Below are 13,693 nucleotides of genomic sequence, written 5' to 3' on the forward strand. Positions count from 1 at the left end.
TGGGCGTGGCCAGGACAAGCCCCGCCCCTTCCCCCACCCTGCCCCGCTGCCCGGGGAGATGTTACAAGGGGGCGTGGCCACGCGAAGCCCCGCCCCTTTTTCCCACCCTGCCCCGCGCGCCGTTGCCATGGCGCCCCGCCCCCGCGCTTCCGGCACCGCCCCCCTACGGCAGCCGGGCGGGGCCCCGGCGGCGGCGGCGGCGGCGGCGGGGGGCGATGGCGGCGGCGGCGGCGGCGGCTCGGGAGCGGCGTCGGGAGCAGCTGCGGCGCTGGGAGGCGGCGGCGGCCGCCGCTCCCCCGCCGCCCCCGCCGCCCCTCCCCGCCGCTCCCCCGCCCCCCCCGGCGAGGCGCGGCCCCGCGCCGTCCGCTTCGAGCGCGCGGCCGAGTTCCGCGCCGTCTGCGCAGGCGCCGACCTGGCGGAGGCGCGCGCCATGGTGCGGGCGGGGGAGCGCGCTGCTGGGCGGGGCCAACGCCGACGGCATCAGCGCGCTGCACCAGGTGGGCGGGGCCAGGGGGAGGTGGGCGGGGCCTGGCGAGGGTGGGCGGGGCCTGCTCCCTATAAGGGAAAGCTGCGGAGGGTAGGCGGGGTTAGGGAGAGCGGTGGGCGGGGCTTTCCGTGGGTGGGCGGGGCTTCGAGTTAAGGGGCGTGGCTTCGGGGTGGGCGGGGCTTTGGGGGTGGGTGGGGCTGGGGAGGGCCCCGGGGCCTGCAGCCAGCGGTGGGGGGAGGGGCCCTGGGGGCTCCTGAGGGATCTCCTGGGCGCTGGGGGTCCCCAGGGGGATCAAGGGGGGGGTCCTTGGGTTTGGGGGTCTGGGAGGGGGCCCTTGGGTGTTGGGGGTCCCAAAGGGGGTCGTTGGGTGCTGGGAGGGGCTTGGGAAGGGTCCCTGGGCTTTGGGGGGCCCCAGGTTTTGGGGTCCTTGGGTTTTGGGGATCCCTGGGTTTTGGGGATCCCTGGGTTTTGGGGATCCCTGGGCTTTGGGGTCCCTGGGTTTTGGGGTCCGTGGGGTTTGGGGATCCCGGTCTTTGGGGTCCCCGGGCTTTGGGGTCCCTGGGCTTTAGTGCCCCTGGGGTTTGGGGGTCCTTGGGTTTTGGGGTCCCTGGGTTTTTGGGTCCCTGGGTTTTGGGGTCCCTGTGTGCTGGGGGGAGGGGTCCTGAAGTGGGCTGGTCCTGGGTTTCGATCTCCCGGGGGGGGTGTTTGAGATCCCAAGGGGGTTTTGAGGTCCCGGGGACGTTTCGAGCTTCCGGGGCGGGGGGGGGGTTTGTGGGGTGCTCAAGGGGACCGTTCCCAAGGGGACCCCTGGGTGCTTGGGGGGGGGTCCCCTATAATATGTGTGTGTGTGCCCCCCCCCCCGGCAGGCGTGCATCGACGAGAACATGGAGGTGGTGCAGTTCCTGGTGGAGAGCGGCGCCGACGTCAACCAGGCCGACAACGAGGGCTGGACCCCGCTGCACGTGGCCGCCTCCTGCGGCTACCGGGACATCGCCCAGTGAGGGGGGGGGCTGACCTTTGACCCCCTGACCTTTGATCCCCTGACCTTTTGACCTCCCGACCCTTTGAGCCCCTGGCCTTTTGACCCCCTGACACTTTGATCCCCTGACCCTTTGGCCTCCTGACCCTTTGACTTCCCAACCCTTTGGCCTCCTGACCCTTTGACTTCCCAACCCTTTGACCCCCTGATCTTTGACCCCCTGACCTTTGACCTCCTGACCCTTTGACCCCCTGACCTTTGGCCTCCTGACCCTTTGACCCCCTGACCCTTTGACTTCCCAACCCTTTGACCCCCTGACCCTTTGACCTCCCGAGCCTTTGACCCCCTGACCCTTTGACCTCCCAACCCTTTGACCCCCTGACCCTTTGACCCCCTGACCCTTTGACCCCGTGACCCTTGACCTCCCGACCCTTTGACCCCCTGACCTTTGGCCTCCTGACCCTTTGACCCCCTTACCCTTTGACTTCCCAACCCTTTGACCCCCTGACCCTTTGACCCTCCTGACCCTTTGACCTCCTGACCCTTTGACCCCCTGACCCTTTGACTTCCCAACCCTTTGACCCCCTGACCCTTTGACCCCCTGACCCTTTGACCCCCTGACCCTTTGACCCCCTGACCCTTTGACCTCCCGACCCTTTGACCCCCTGGCCCTTTGACCCCCTGGCCCTTTGACCCCCTGGCCCTTTGACCCCTGACCCTTTGACCCCCTGGCCCTTTGACCCCCTGGCCCTTTGACCCCCTGGCCCTTTGACCCCCTGACCCTTTCACCCCTGGCCCTTTCACCCCCTGACCCTTTGACCCCCTGACCCTTTGACCCCCTGGCCCTTTGACCCCCTGAGCTTTGACCCCCAACATTTGACCCCTTGACCCTTTGACCTCCTGATCCTTTGGCCCCCCGATCCTTTGGCCCCCTGGCCCTTTCACCTCCTGACCCTTTGACCCCCTGACCCTTGACCCCCTGACCCTTGACCCCCTGACCCATTGCCCCCAGGTACCTGCTGGAGCACGGGGCCGACGTGGCGGCAGTGACGAGCGACGGCGAGCTGCCCCTGGAGGTGGCCGAGGACGAGGGGCTGGAGGCGCTGCTGCGGGCGGAGGTGGCGCGCCAAGGTGGGCGGGGATGGGCTGGGAGGCCACGCCCCTTTAAGCCCCGCCCCCTGCCACACCCTATCACCCCCCCCCAAAAAATAATAACCCCCCAGGAGTGGACGTGGCGGCGGCCAAGCGGGCGGAGGAGGAGCGGATGCTGCGGGACACGCGGCGCTGGCTGGACGCCGGCGAGATCCGCGACGCCCGGCACCCGGCCACCGGCGCCAGCGCCCTGCACGTGGCGGCCGCCAAGGGCTACATCGAGGTCATGAGGTGCTGGGGGGTTGGGGGGCGGGGAGGGGGTTTTGGGGGGGGCCTGGGGGGTTAAGGAGGGGGGTTGGGGGGCCTGGGGGGATTAAGTAGGGGGTTGGGGGGGCCTGGGGGTTCAGGAGGGGGGTTTGGGGGTTAAGGAGAGGGTTTGGGGGGGGCCTGGGGGGTTAAGGAGGGGGCTTGGGGGTTAAGGAGGGGGTTTGGGGGTTAAGGAGGGGGTTTGGGGGGGCCTGGGGGGATAAGGAGGGGGTTTGGGGGGGCCAGGGGGGTTAAGGAGGGGGTTTGGGGGTTAAGGAGGGGGTTTGGGGGGGCCTGGGGGTTAAGGAGGAGGTTTGGAGGGGCCTGGGGGGGTTAAGGAAGGGGTTTGGGGGGTCTGGGGGTGTTAAGGAAGGGGTTTGGGGGTTAAGGAGGGGGTTTGAGGGGTCCTGGGGGGGTTAAGGAGGGGGGTTGGGGGGGGCCTGGGGGGGGGGGTTAAGGAGGGGGTTTGGGGGTTAAGGAGGGGTTTGGGGGGTCCAGGGGGGTTAAGGAGGGGGTTTGGGGGTTAAGGAGGGGGTTTGGGGGGGCCTGGGGGGGTTAAGGAGGGGGTTTGGGGGTTAAGGAAGGGGTTTGGGGGGGCCTGGGGGGGTTAAGGAGGGGGTTTAGGGGGGCCTGGGGGGTTAAGGAGGGGTTTGGGGGGTTAAGGAGGGGGGTTGGGGGGTCCTGGGGGGTTAAAGATGGGGTGGGGGTGTTAGGATGGGGCTTGGGAGTCCCAAATACCCCAAAGATCCCGTGGGGGGAACCCGGGGGGCTCTGGGGGGCTCTGGGGAATCCAGGGGGATGGGGGGGGGGGTCGTTCAGTGTGCCCCCCCCCCCCCCAGGACCCCCCCTTGTCCCCCAGGCTGCTGCTGCAGGGGGCATCCGGGGGGCTCTGGGGGGATCCAGGGGGCTCTGGGGGATCTGGGGGCTCTGGGGGAACCCGGGGGCTCTGGGGGAATCCAGAGGGTTGGGGGGGGGTCTTTCAGTGTGGCCCCCCCCAGGACCCCCTTGTCCCCCAGGCTGCTGCTGCAGGCCGGGTACGACCCCGACGTGCGGGACAAGGACGGGTGGACCCCGCTGCACGCGGCCGCCCACTGGGGGGTGGAGGAGGCCTGCAGGCTGCTGGCCGAGCACCTCTGCGACATGGCCCCCCGAAACAACGTGGTGAGGGGGGGGGCTTGGGGGGGGCTGGGGGGCTTTGGGAGGGGGCTGGGGGGCTTTGGGAGGGGGCTGGGGGCTTTGGGGGGGGCTGGGGGCTTGGCGGGGTCTGGGTGTACCCCCTGAGGGTCCCGGAGGGGGTTGGGGGAGGTCCTGGGGGTCCTGAAGGGGGCTGGGGGGATTTTGTTGAGGGCTGGGGGTGCCCATGGGGGTCCCAGAGGGGTTTGGGGGGGTCTTGGGGGTCCTGAAGGGGTCTGGGGGCTCTGGGGCTCCTTAGGGGGGGGGCCAAGGGGGGCCTGGAGGGGGTTGGGGGAGGTTCTGGGGGTCCTGAATGGGGCTGGGGGGATTTTGTTGGGGTCTGGGGGCTCTGGGGATGCCCCTGGGGGTCTCAGAGGGGTTTTGGGGGGTCCTGGGGGGTCCTGAAAGGGTCTGGGGGCTCTGGAGATGCCCCTGGGGGTCTCAGAGGGGGGTTGGGGGGTCCTGAAGGGGTCTGGGGGCTCTGGGGATGCCCCTGGGGGTCTCAGAGAGGTTTTGGGGGGTCCTGGGGGTCCCAAAGGGGTCTGGGGGCTCTGGGGATGCCCCTGGGGGTCTCAGAGGGGAGTTGGGGGAGGTCCTGGGGGTCCTGAAGGGGACTGGGGGGATTTTGTTGGGGGCTGGGGGTGCCCATGGGGGTCCCAGAGGGGTTTTGGGGGGTCCCAGGGGGTCCTGAAGGGGTCTGGGGGTTCTGGGGATGCCCGGGGGGTCCCAGAGGGATTTTTGGGGGTCCTGAAGGGGTTGGGGGCTCTGCGGATGCCCCTGGGGGTCTCAGGGGTTTTGGGGGGGTTCTTGGGGGTCCTGAAGGGGTCTGGGGGCTCTGGGGCATCCCCTAGGGGGGCTTCAGGGGGCTGTGGGGACTCTCAGGGAATTTGGGGGGGGTCTCAGCACAACGCCCCCCCCCAGGGCCAACGTCCCTGCGACCTGGCGGACGAGGAGACCCTTCCCCTGCTGGAGGAGCTGCAGCGGCGGCAGCACCACGTGAGTGCCCCCCCCGAAAAAAAGCCCCCCCCCCGCCCCCCAACCCCCCCAAACCCCTCCAGGACCCCCCAGCTCCCCGTATCCCCCAGAGACCCCTCCTGGGGATGGGGGGGGGGCTCACGACACATGGGGGCCTCGCAGCACGTTGGGGGGGGTTCCAACACATTGGGGGGGTCCCAACACACTGGGGGGCTCACAACACGTTGGGGGGGGCTCACATCACCCTGCCCCCCCCCCCAGCTCCGCACCCAGAAGGACCCCGGCGCCCCCCCAGCCCCGATAACCCCGGACCCCGAGGGAGCGCCGGCGCCGACCTGGAGCAGCAAACACCGCCGGTGAGCGCCTCCCCCCGCCCCCCGGGACCCCCCCCCCGAATTATTTGGGACCCCCCGAATTATTTGGGACCCCCCGAATTATTTGGGGACCCCCCCCGAATTATTTTGCCCCCCCCCAGGAGCTCGGTGTGCCGCATGAGCAGCCGGGAGAAGATGTCGGTGCAGGATCAGTCCAAGGAGCGGCCGGCGCTGGGCGCCCTCGCCCCCGGGGGGACGAGGACAGCGGTGACGAGGGGGCGCCCCCCGCCCCAGCTGGGTGAGGCCGGGACCCCCCCGGCTTTTTATTTTATAGTGGGGGGGAAGGTGTGGCTCTTCATCGTGTCCCCCCCAAAAATAATACTCGGTTCCATGCAGGTCCCCCGCTGGAGCTGCCCGAGCGGAGCACCCCCAATGGGGTCCTCGTTGGCCCCCCCTAAAGGTAAGGACCCCCCCCCCAAAAAAAAGTAATGACCCCCCATAAAGGCAATGACCCCCCCCATAAAGACAATGACCCCCCATAAAGGCAATGACCCCCCCATAAGGGTAACGATCCCCCTATAAGGGTAATGACCCCCATAAAGGTAACGACCCCCATAAAGGTATTGCCCCCCCCCCCCCAAAAGGTAACAACCCTCCCATAAGGGTATTGCCCCCCCGCAGGGTATTGCCCCCCCCCAAGGGTATTGCCCCCCCCCAAAAAGGCAATGACCCCCCCAAAAGGTAATGCCCCCCCCAAAAGATAATGACTCCCCCAATAAGGGTAATGACCCCCCCAAAGTCAGTGCCCCCCCCATAAAGATAATGCCCCCCCATAAGGGTATTGCCCCCCCCTTAATGGGTATTGCCCCCCCCATAGGGGTAATGACCCCCCCATAAAGATAATGCCCCCCCATAAGGGTAATGACCCCCCCCATAAAGATAATGACCCCCATAAGGGTATTGCCCCCCCATAAGACTAATGACCCCCCCATAAAGGTAATGCCCCCCCCCCCCCAAGAGTATTCCCCTGACTGTAAAGGTATTGCCCCCCCCCAAAGGTAAAGACCCCCCCATAAGTGTATTGCCCCCCCATGAGGGTAATGCCCCCCCCCAAGCACCAGCGTCTCTTTTGGGGGGGGTCCATCACCAGGGTGGGGGGGTCCTCACCCTAACTTTGGGGGGGGGGGTGTCCCAGCCCCCCCACCCTAATTTTGGGGGTCCATGGGGGGGGGGTCCAGCCCCCCCACCCCAAATTCCGGGGGGGGACCCTGGGGGCCCCCCCCCTCACCCCCCCCCTTTTTGCTCTCCCCCCAGGGCCCCCCTGTGCAGGACGGGCAGTTTGGGGGCGCTGCCCCCCCACCCCCGCCGCCCCCCCGCCGGCTCCGTGCGGCGCTCCGCCTCCTCCCCCCGCCTCGACGCCCCCCCCCCCCAGGTGAGCCACGCCCCCTCCCCAGGCCCCGCCCACCCCCAGGCCCCGCCCACCTTCTCCCGAGGCCACGCCCCCTCCCCCCAGGCTCTGCCCAGCCCCCCCCCACCGGGCTTTGTGCCTTGGCCCCGCCCCCTGTTCCCCAGGCCCCGCCCCCTTCTCCCCAGGCCCCGCCCCTTCTCCCCAGGCCCCGCCCCCTGCTCCCCCAAGCCACGCCCCCGTCTCCCCCCAGGGCCTGCCCCCGGCCCCGCCTCCTTTCCCTGGCCCCGCCCACTTTCTCCTCGGCTCCGCCCCTTTACTAGGCTCTCACCTTTGCTCCTCCCCCTTTCTTGGCCCCGCCCCCTTTCCCTGGCCCCGCCCCTTTCCCCTGGCCCCGCCCCTTTCCCCTGGCCCCGCCCCCAGCAGCAGGACTTCTGGGAGCTGCTGCAGGACCGGAGCCGCGCCCCCATTGGCCCAGGGCTGGCCAATCAGGAGGAAGGGAGCCCGGCAGGTGACCTGGTAGGAGGCTCCGCCCACTTCTCCCGGGGGGGCGGGGGGCGGGGCCTGATTTAACCCTTTCCTCCCCGGCTCGGAGCTCCTATGGGGGGCACCTGAGGCAGTGCGTGTCCCCCCCCCAAAAAAAAGGGGGGGGGCAGCGGGAAAGGGGTCCCTCCCCCACACATGGGGGGCCCCCCCGGACGCGGGGCCCCCCCCAACCCCCGCTGCCCCCCCCGCAGAGCAAGGAGCCCCGCCTGGCTCGCGTCCCCCCACCCCCTCGCGCCGGACCCTCCCCGACGCCGCCCCCCCACGTGAGTCCATTTTTTTTTGGGGGGGGGGGGTCTTTGGGTGAAGGGGGGGTGGGTCACGGGGTGGGGGGGGGGCGTCCTGGGGGTGGGGGGGGGGGGCATGACTCTTCCCTCACCTCCCCCGATGGAGGCCTCCAATCCTCCCCCCATGGGAGTCCATTTGGGGGGGGGGCTTTGGGTGGGGGGCTGTCTGGGGTGGGGGGTGGGGGGGTCTCAAGGCGGGGAGGGGTCTCAGAGTGTGGGGGGATCCTGGGGGGGCCATGATGCTCCCCCCCTCCCCAGCCCCCCCAATGGAGGCCTCCAACGCTGCCCCCCCACTTAAGTCCATTTGGGGGGGGGGGGTCTTTGGGTGAGGAGGGGGTCTCTGGGTAGGGGGTCCTGAGGGGGGTTCCAAGGGTTGGGGGTGGGGGCCATGACCCTTCCCCCCAGCCCCCCGACGGAGCCCTCCAAGTGAAGCCAGACGTCCCCCCGCCGCGGACCCCCGGCCCCGCAGGTAAAACCACAACCGGGGGGAGCTGGGGGGGGGCGGGGGGAGGGTTTTGAGTGGGGGGCACTCAGTGGGTGCCCCCCCCCCAAAAAAAAAAAGGTCCTACCAGGCCCCGGTGCGGGACGAGGAATCGGAGTCGCAGCGCAAGGCCCGCTCCCGCCTCATGCGGCAGTCCCGGAGGTCGACGCAGGTGAGGGGGGGCGATTTTTTTGGGGGGGGGGGGGGCACGGAAATACCCCCCCCCAAAAAAAAAACTCCTCCTCCCCCCCCCCCCAGGGCGTGACGCTGACGGAGCTGAAGGAGGCGGAGAAGGCGATTGGCCGCGGCGGGGAGCGGGAGCCAATCAGAGAGAGCGAGAGGCGGGACCAGGGGGGCGGCCCCCGGGAGCACGGTGGGGGGGGGGGGCCTGGGGGGCGGCTGGGGGGGGGGGGGGGGGTTATGGGGTTGGGGGGGATGGTTATGGGGGCTGGGGGGCTGTTATGGGGCTGGGGGCGGTTATGGGGTTGGGGGGGGACGGTTATGGGGTCGGGGGGGCTGGGGGCAGTTATGGGGCTGGGGGGGCGGTTATGGGGTTGGGGGGGGGGTTCTGGGGGGGCTCTTCTGGGGGCTGGGGGGGGGCTTGGGGGGGGTTATGGGGTTGGGGGGCTGTTATGGGGTCTGACAGGGGGGGTCTGGGGGGGGGTTGTTATGGGGCTGGGGGGCTGTTTTGGGGCTGGGGGGGCTGTTATGGGGTCTGAGGGGGGCTGGGGGGCGGTTATGGGGCTGGGGGGGCTGTTTTGGGGCTGGGGGGGCTGTTATAGGGTCTAAGGGGGCTTGGGGGGGCGGTTATGGGGTCTGGGGGGGCTAGGGGGGCTGTTATGGGGCCGGGGACGCTGTTATAGGGGCTGGGGGGTCTGGGGAGGGCTCTTATGGGGGCTGGGGGGCTTGGGGGGTCTTCTATGGGGCTGGGGGGGTTGTTATGGGGTTGGGGGGTCTTTTATGGGGGTTATGGGGTCTCTGGGGGGCTGGGGGGGCAGGGGGGGCTGTTATGGGGTCTAAGAGGTCCTGGGGGGGGGTGGTTATGGGGCTGGGGGGCTCTTATGGGGCCTGGGGGGTCTGGGGGTTGTTATGGGGCTGGGGGGCTGTTACAGGGTCTGAGGGGGGGCTGGGGGGGCGGTTATGGGGTTGGGGGGGGTCTATTACAGGGGTTATGGGGTCGGGGGGGGGGCTGGGGGGCTTGTTTGGGGTCTGATGGGGGGCTCGGGGGGGTCTATTATATGGTGGGGGGGCTGTTATGGGGTTGGGGGGGCTGTTATAGGGTCTGGGGGGGTCTGGGGGGGCTCTTATGGGGTCTTGGGGGGCTCTTATGGGGACTGGGGGGCTTGGGGGGTCTTTTATGGGGCGGGGGAGTTGTTATGGGGTTGGGGGGTCCCTTATGGGGGTTATGGGGCTGGGGGGGCTGTTATGGGGTCTGAGGGGGGGCTGGGGGGGCTGTTGTGGGGTTATGGGGCTGGGGGGGGTCTCTTAGGGGTGTCTCTACCCCCCCCCAACCCCCTCCTCCCCTCCCAGGACCCCTCCCGCCGTCCCCGCCTCCCGCCCCCCCCCTACCCCGCAGGTGAAGAAAGGTGGGTGCCCCCCCCCTCATCCCCCACCCCCCCATTTTGGGGGGGGGGGGGGAGGGAAATTAGGGGATTTTGGGGGGGGGTCCTGACGTTGCCCCCCCCAGAGGAGCCCGAGGCCGAGCTGCGGGGCCGCCAGCGACGGAAAGGGCGGCGGGGGCCTGAGGTGAGCTGGGGGGGGGATTTTTGGGGGGGCACGCTCAGACCCCCCCCTTGCCCCCCCACAATGACCCCCCACCAATGACCCCCCCCCCCAATGACCCCCCCAAATTATCCCCAGGGGGAGGAGAGCGACGAGCCCGGGAGCGACGAGGAGAGGTACCGGGGGGGGGACAACTGGGGAGGAGGGGGGAATTTTGGGGCGACCGAGCCCCCCCCCTCGCCCCCCCCCCTCATTTCCCCCCCCCCCCCTTGCAGCCCCCCAACGGCCCCCCCCCGCCCCAGCCACCCACCTTCGACTACCGGCAGGTGAGCGCTAATCCATGGGGAGGGGGAATTTTACAGGGTGGGGGGGGGAAATAAGGGACCCCCCCCCTCCAAAGTTGCGTGGCATTGATGGGGACCCCCCACGTGCCCCCCCCCCCAAAACACCCCCCCCCAGCTCTACGACGATCTGTGGCTGGAGAACGAGCGGCTCAAGGAGCAGCTGCAGGAGACGGAGCTGAAGCTCACCCAGATCAAGCTGGAGCTCGAGCGGGTCACCCAGGTGGGCTGGGGGGGGTGGGGGCACGGGGGGGCCCCCCCCAAGCACCCTGACCCCTCCCCCTTTAACCTGACCCCCCCAATTTTTTTCTTTCTCCCCCTTCCCTTACAGCGGCAGGAGAGGATCGCCGAGCGGCCGGCGCTGCTTGAGCTGGAGCGATTTGTGAGTATGGGGGGGGGGGGTTGTCCCCATCGGGGGGGATGTCCCATGTGGGGGGGGTCCCGTGCCCCCCCTCACCCCCCCCCTGTGCCCCCCCATCCCCATTTTTACCCCCCCCCCCCCCCCCCCCCCCCAGGAGCGCCGGGCGCTGGAGCGGAAGGCGGCGGAGCTGGAGGAGGAGCTGAAGGTGAGGGGGGTTCAAGGGGGGGGTATTTTGGGGGGGGGGGGGATGTGCTGACCCCCCGGGCCCCCCCAGGCGCTGCAGGACCTGCGGGCCGACAACCAGCGGCTGAAGGACGAGAACGCGGCGCTGATCCGCGTCATCAGCAAGCTCTCCAAGTGACCCCCCCCCAAAATGAACCCCCCCACGCTGGGCCTGACCCCCGGGACCCCCCCCGAACCCCCGGGACCCCCCCGGGCCCCCTTGTCCCCCCCAGGGCTCCCCCAGCTGCCAACCGCCCCCCCCCCCCCGCACCCTGCTCATGGGAGCCCCCCAGGGGCGGAGCCAAATGTGCTGGGGGCGGGGCCAATGGTGCTGGGGGCGGAGCCAGAGGTGCTGGGGGCGGAGCCAGAGGTGCTGGGGGCGGAGCCAGAGGTGCTGGGGGCGGAGCCAACGGTGCTGGGGGCGGAGCCAACGTGGCCATAGCCCCGCCCCTTGATGGGTATAGGCGGGCTGCTAAAGGAGGGGGCGTGGCCAGGTGTGGGTGGGCGGGGCCTCCTGGGTGGGTGGCCACGCCCCTTTATGAAGCCACGCCCCTTTATGAAGCCACGCCCCTTGGGGCGCGCCTGGCCCCGCCCCTGTCCTCGGAGGTCGCCCCCCCCCCCGCCCCCTCCCTCTGCCAAAAGTGGGCGGGGCTACCGCACGCCTGGCCCCGCCCCCCGGGCCCGAGCATGCCAATCACGTGCTGCTGCTCTCCCCCAGGCCCCGCCCATCGCCAACGCCCCGCCCCCCCGCCACCCGAGGGGAGGGGTCCGGACCCCTCCCCCCAAAAAAAAAAAACGAGTATTTTTGCAAAAAAAAAAAGACAGAAAAATGTGAAAAAGGAGAAAAATAAATAAAGCCGGGCCCCGGTGCATTGTGGGAGCGTGCTGTGTGCCGGGGGAGGGGCGCGGGACCATATATGGGCATCGGCATCATCGGGGGATGCTAATGAATGCCCATATATGGGCACGCGGAGAGGCGGGGCGGGCAGGAGGCGGCTGTGCTGTGCGGCGGTGGCCACGCCCACTGGGCTCTGGCCACGCCCACAACGCCCTGACCACGCCCACCATGGCTCTGGCCACGCCCACATGCCGGGGGCTCCGGCTACGCCCACTGCCATTGGCTCTGGTCGCGTGCATTGGGCTCAGGCCACGCCCACTCGAATCAGGCCACGCCCACTGCCCTCACCCCGCTCTTTGCCCTCGCCACGCCCCCGGCGCGGCCACGCCCCCTCCTCACCCCGCCCTGCCCTTTGCCCGGCCACGCCCACTTCCCCCTGGCCACGCCCACTGCCGCTCCCGGAGCCATGGAGCCGGGACCGGGACCCGGACCGGGGCCTGAACCGGGACCGGGGCTTGAACCCGAACCGGGGCCCGAACTGGGACCGGGACCCAAACCGGGGCTGGGACCGGGGCTTGAACCCGAACCGGGAACGGAACTAGGATCGGGGCTGGGACCCGGACCGGGACCGGGAACCAAACCGGGGCCGGGACCGGGTTTCGAACCCGGACCGGGACCGGGACCGGGACCAGGAGCGGGAACCAAACCGGAGCTGGGACCGGGTCTCGAACCCGAACCGGGACCGGGAACCAAACCGGAGCTGGGACCGGGTCCCGAACCCGGACCGGGACGGGACCGGGAACCAAACCGGGGCCGGGACCGGGTTTCGAACCCGGACCGGGACCGGGACCGGGACCAGGAGCGGGAACCAAACCGGAGCTGGGACCAGGTCTCGAACCCGAACCGGGACCGGGACCGGGAACCAAACCGGAGCTGGGACCGGGTCTCGAACCCGGACCGGGACCGGGACCGGGACCAGGAGCGGGAACCAAACCGGAGCTGGGACCGGGTCTCGAACCCGAACCGGGACCGGGAACCAAACCGGAGCTGGGACCGGGTCCCGAACCCGGACCGGGACGGGACCGGGAACCAAACCGGGGCCGGGACCGGGTTTCGAACCCGGACCGGGACCGGGACCGGGACCAGGAGCGGGAACCAAACCGGAGCTGGGACCAGGTCTCGAACCCGAACCGGGACCGGGACTGGGAACCAAACCGGAGCTGGGACCGGGTCTCGAACCCGGACCGGGACCGGGAACCAAACCAGAGCCGGGACCGGGTCTCGAACCGGAACCGGGACCGGAACCGGGTCCCGCCCCGTGCCGCTGGTTCCTGGAGGGCCGCTGCCGCTTCGGTCCCCGCTGCCGCCACCCGCACCCGGGCCAGAACCCTGCACCGCCCCCGACCCGAAACCGGAGCGGGAACCGGAGCGGGAGGCGGGGAAGAAGCCTCCTCTCCGCCCGGCCGGCGCCGTGCTCAACCGGCTCCGCTGGGACCCGCAGCTGGACCCGGCGGCGGCCACCGTGGGCTACCGGGACCGCTTCGTGGGCGTGGTGGAGCGGCCGCTGCTCGACTTCTTCCCGGGGCCGCTGTCGGACGCCGCCCCCGGGGACCTGGCGGTGCCGGAGCACCGGGTCCTGCACGTCTCCTACCGGGGCCGCCGCGTCTGGGACCGGCAGCGCCGCCTCGATCACGTCTTCGGCTCGGCCGGGGGGCCGCACGATCCGGGAGCTGCTGGGGGAAAGCGGGGGGGGGGGGGGCGGGGAGCCAGCGGGGGGGCGGAGCGGTGACGGGGGGGGGGGGGGGGGGGGGGGGGGGGGAATCCCGGTTTAGGGACATGGACACCGGGATCCCGTCCCCGCCCCCTCCCCTTGGGGGGGGAAGCCCCCCCCAAAGGACCCAAAAGCTTGGGGACCCCCCCCCCCCCCCCGGATTTGGGGACACCGGACCCCCCCCCCCCCCCCCAAGGCTTTGGGGACACAGGGATTCCCCTTTTCCCCTGGGGAGAAGACCCCCCCCCCCCCCAAAGGACCCCAAAACTTCGGGACCCCCCCCCCCCGGCTTTGGGGACATCAGGACCCCCCCACTAAGCCTTGGGGACCCCCCGGGTTTGGGGAAATAGACATTGGGGTTCCCCCCCCCCTTGAAAAGAAGACCCCGAACCTTTG

General features: G+C 70.2%; 2 protein-coding genes and 1 long non-coding RNA gene across 4 annotated transcripts; all 3 read left to right on the forward strand.

Annotated features, from left to right (window-relative positions):
- Positions 1-127: 127 nt before the first annotated feature.
- Positions 128-11,560, forward strand: LOC136788594 (protein phosphatase 1 regulatory subunit 12C-like). The gene is given in 19 exon segments (XM_066987157.1): positions 128-447; positions 449-497; positions 1,354-1,484; positions 2,479-2,597; positions 2,690-2,849; positions 3,881-4,025; positions 4,959-5,033; positions 5,274-5,368; positions 5,488-5,624; positions 5,723-5,781; positions 6,008-6,027; positions 8,124-8,214; positions 8,301-8,415; positions 9,730-9,788; positions 10,040-10,090; positions 10,224-10,328; positions 10,437-10,487; positions 10,621-10,671; positions 10,741-11,560. Coding segments are annotated over 19 exon segments (1,920 nt in total). The 3' UTR covers positions 10,828-11,560.
- Positions 6,643-7,539, forward strand: LOC136788674 (uncharacterized). Of its 2 annotated transcripts, none has more exons than XR_010827308.1 (3): positions 6,643-6,758; positions 7,158-7,250; positions 7,469-7,539. It is a non-coding gene; the product is annotated as an uncharacterized lncRNA (long non-coding RNA). The 2 variants fall into 2 exon arrangements; XR_010827309.1 differs by having other exon boundaries at positions 7,161-7,250.
- Positions 11,014-13,315, forward strand: LOC136788595 (ATP-dependent RNA helicase glh-2-like). Its single transcript, XM_066987158.1, is given in 3 exon segments — positions 11,014-11,100; positions 12,129-12,915; positions 12,918-13,315. Coding segments are annotated over 3 exon segments (1,272 nt in total).
- Positions 13,316-13,693: the final 378 nt, after the last annotated feature.

Source organism: Anser cygnoides, chromosome W (assembly GCF_040182565.1).
Source record: "Anser cygnoides isolate HZ-2024a breed goose chromosome W, Taihu_goose_T2T_genome, whole genome shotgun sequence".
NCBI lineage: Eukaryota > Metazoa > Chordata > Aves > Anseriformes > Anatidae > Anser > Anser cygnoides.